The 1,872-nt window shown below is 71.4% G+C and overlaps 1 protein-coding gene across 1 annotated transcript in view; it reads right to left on the minus strand.

Annotated features, from left to right (window-relative positions):
* The window catches only part of EMIHUDRAFT_106740 (hypothetical protein), a gene marked incomplete at both ends in the record, with an annotated part of 7,276 nt that overhangs the window by 2,516 nt on the left and 2,888 nt on the right, over window positions 1-1,872 (minus strand). The window contains 4 exons of the mRNA XM_005759183.1: window positions 347-478; window positions 940-1,149; window positions 1,198-1,222; window positions 1,260-1,460. Of these exons, the coding sequence (XP_005759240.1) occupies window positions 347-478; window positions 940-1,149; window positions 1,198-1,222; window positions 1,260-1,460 (568 nt within the window). The remainder of the gene's footprint in view (window positions 1-346; window positions 479-939; window positions 1,150-1,197; window positions 1,223-1,259; window positions 1,461-1,872) is intronic.

Raw genomic sequence — 1,872 nt, forward strand, 5'->3', positions numbered from 1 at the left:
ACACAATCACTCGAGACCCCGGCCCAGCCTGCCGGACGCGACCCATCACACGCGGGGGGGGGGGGGTTGCCTCGGCGTCGACGACTTGGCGCTCTCTGCGGCGGCGGCCGGCGTGCTCGGCTCGGCGGCGGCGGCGGCAAAGGCGGCGGCGAGGAGGGTGTGGGCCGAGCTGCCGAGCAGCGTGACGAGGTCCGCCGAGACGGTGCCGTTGTTGCGGTCGAGGAAGCCGGCGGCTGTGTACGTGACCTCGCCCGCGTAGTGGCGCACTGCGAACTTGGCGGCCCTCGCGCGCGGGTCCGGGCGGCGCAGCGCGGTGGCGGCGCCTGCGTGCGCGTGCCGCGGGGACGTGTCGGGGGAGAGCGGGCGGGGGGCGGCCGGGCCGCGGCGGCGGCGCCGTGCGCGTCGTGCACGCGCTTGTTGAAGTCTGCGTCCGTCTGGTTGGGCAGGCGCGAGGTCTCGTCGAGCAGGTGGAGGACGCCTGCGAGATAGAGGGAGGTAGGGGGGGAGGTATGCGCGCGAGGGGGCGACGCGACGGCCGTCGGAGCCCTCGAGGCGCAGGGAGATATGGGGAGATCGGGCCCGTGTAACGGGCGTGGGCGGCGGCCGCGCGGGCGGGCGCGGGCAGCCTCGGCCAGGTGGGATCCTCGGCGAATCTCGGCGAATCTCGGCGAATCTCGGGCGGGTGGGCGGGCCTGGCGCCCTGCCGCGCTCCTTGGACGCGATCAGGCCGATCGTCTCCGAGTTGTCCGGCCAGCGCACGCTGCGCCACGCGATGCCCTCCGCCGCGTACAGCTCCTGCGTGGCGAGATATGGCGAGACATGGCGAGACATGGCGAGACATGGCGAGATATGGGGAGATATGGCGAGATATGGGGAGCTCCTGCGCGGCGAGAGGGGAGGCGCAGGAGCTGGCGAGGGAGGCGCGCTGCGGCTGCCCACCCGGCGGCGTCCTGAGGGGTCTCGGAGCCATCTCGGCAGGGCGCGTCTCGGCGGCTGTGTCTGGGCGGCGTCTGGGGGCGTGCTCGGCCTGCTCGGCGGCGAAGACGTGCTGGTTGAAGGTGGCCTGCAGCTTCTCATTCGCAAAGTTGATGAGCAGCTGCTCGAAGCCGTTGGTGTCGAAAGACTCGAAGCCGAAGATGTCGAGGATGCCTACTCACAACTGCGGGTGTGAAGAGACGCTGTTCACAGCAAAGGGACTCGAAGCCGGAGATGTCGAGGATGCCTACTCACAGCTGCGGGTGTGAAGAGACGCTGTTCACAGCGAAGGACTCGAAGCCGAAGATGTCGAGGATGCCTACGCACAGCTGCGGGTGTGAAGAGACGCTGTTCACAGCAAAGGACTCGAAGCCGAAGATGTCGAGGATGCCGATGAAGCAGTCCCGCTCCGCCGCCGCCGCGAGGGCGCCGAGCTTGCAGTTGACAAAGCCGACGGCCCAGTCGAAGAGGGCCGAGTAGACGGCCTTTTGCACGGGGGGGGTGGCCGAGGCGAGGTGAGCCGAGGAGGGCCGAGGTGAGCCGAGGAGGGCCGAGGTGAGCCGAGGAGGGCCGAGGTGGGCCGAGGAGGGCCGAGGTGGGCCGAGGAGGGCCGAGGTGAGCCGCGAGGGGCGAGGTGAGCCGCGAGGGCCGAGGTGAGCCGAGGAGGGCCGAGGTGAGCCGCGAGGGGCGAGGTGAGCCGAGGAGGGGCGAAATGAGCCGCGAGGGGCGAGGTGAGCCGAGGAGGGGCGAAATGAGCCGCGAGGGGCGAAATGAGCCGAGGAGGGGCGAGGTGAGCCGCGAGGGGCGTGGAGGGCGAGCGAGGGGAGCGAGGGGGGGGCGAGGGGGTGGCGGCGAGCCCCCCCACCTTTGCGAGGTTGTCGCGCGCGTGCCGCGTCT

The sequence above is a fragment of the Emiliania huxleyi genome (genome assembly GCF_000372725.1).
Source record: "Emiliania huxleyi CCMP1516 unplaced genomic scaffold EMIHUscaffold_81, whole genome shotgun sequence".
Taxonomy (NCBI): domain Eukaryota; phylum Haptophyta; order Isochrysidales; family Noelaerhabdaceae; genus Emiliania; species Emiliania huxleyi.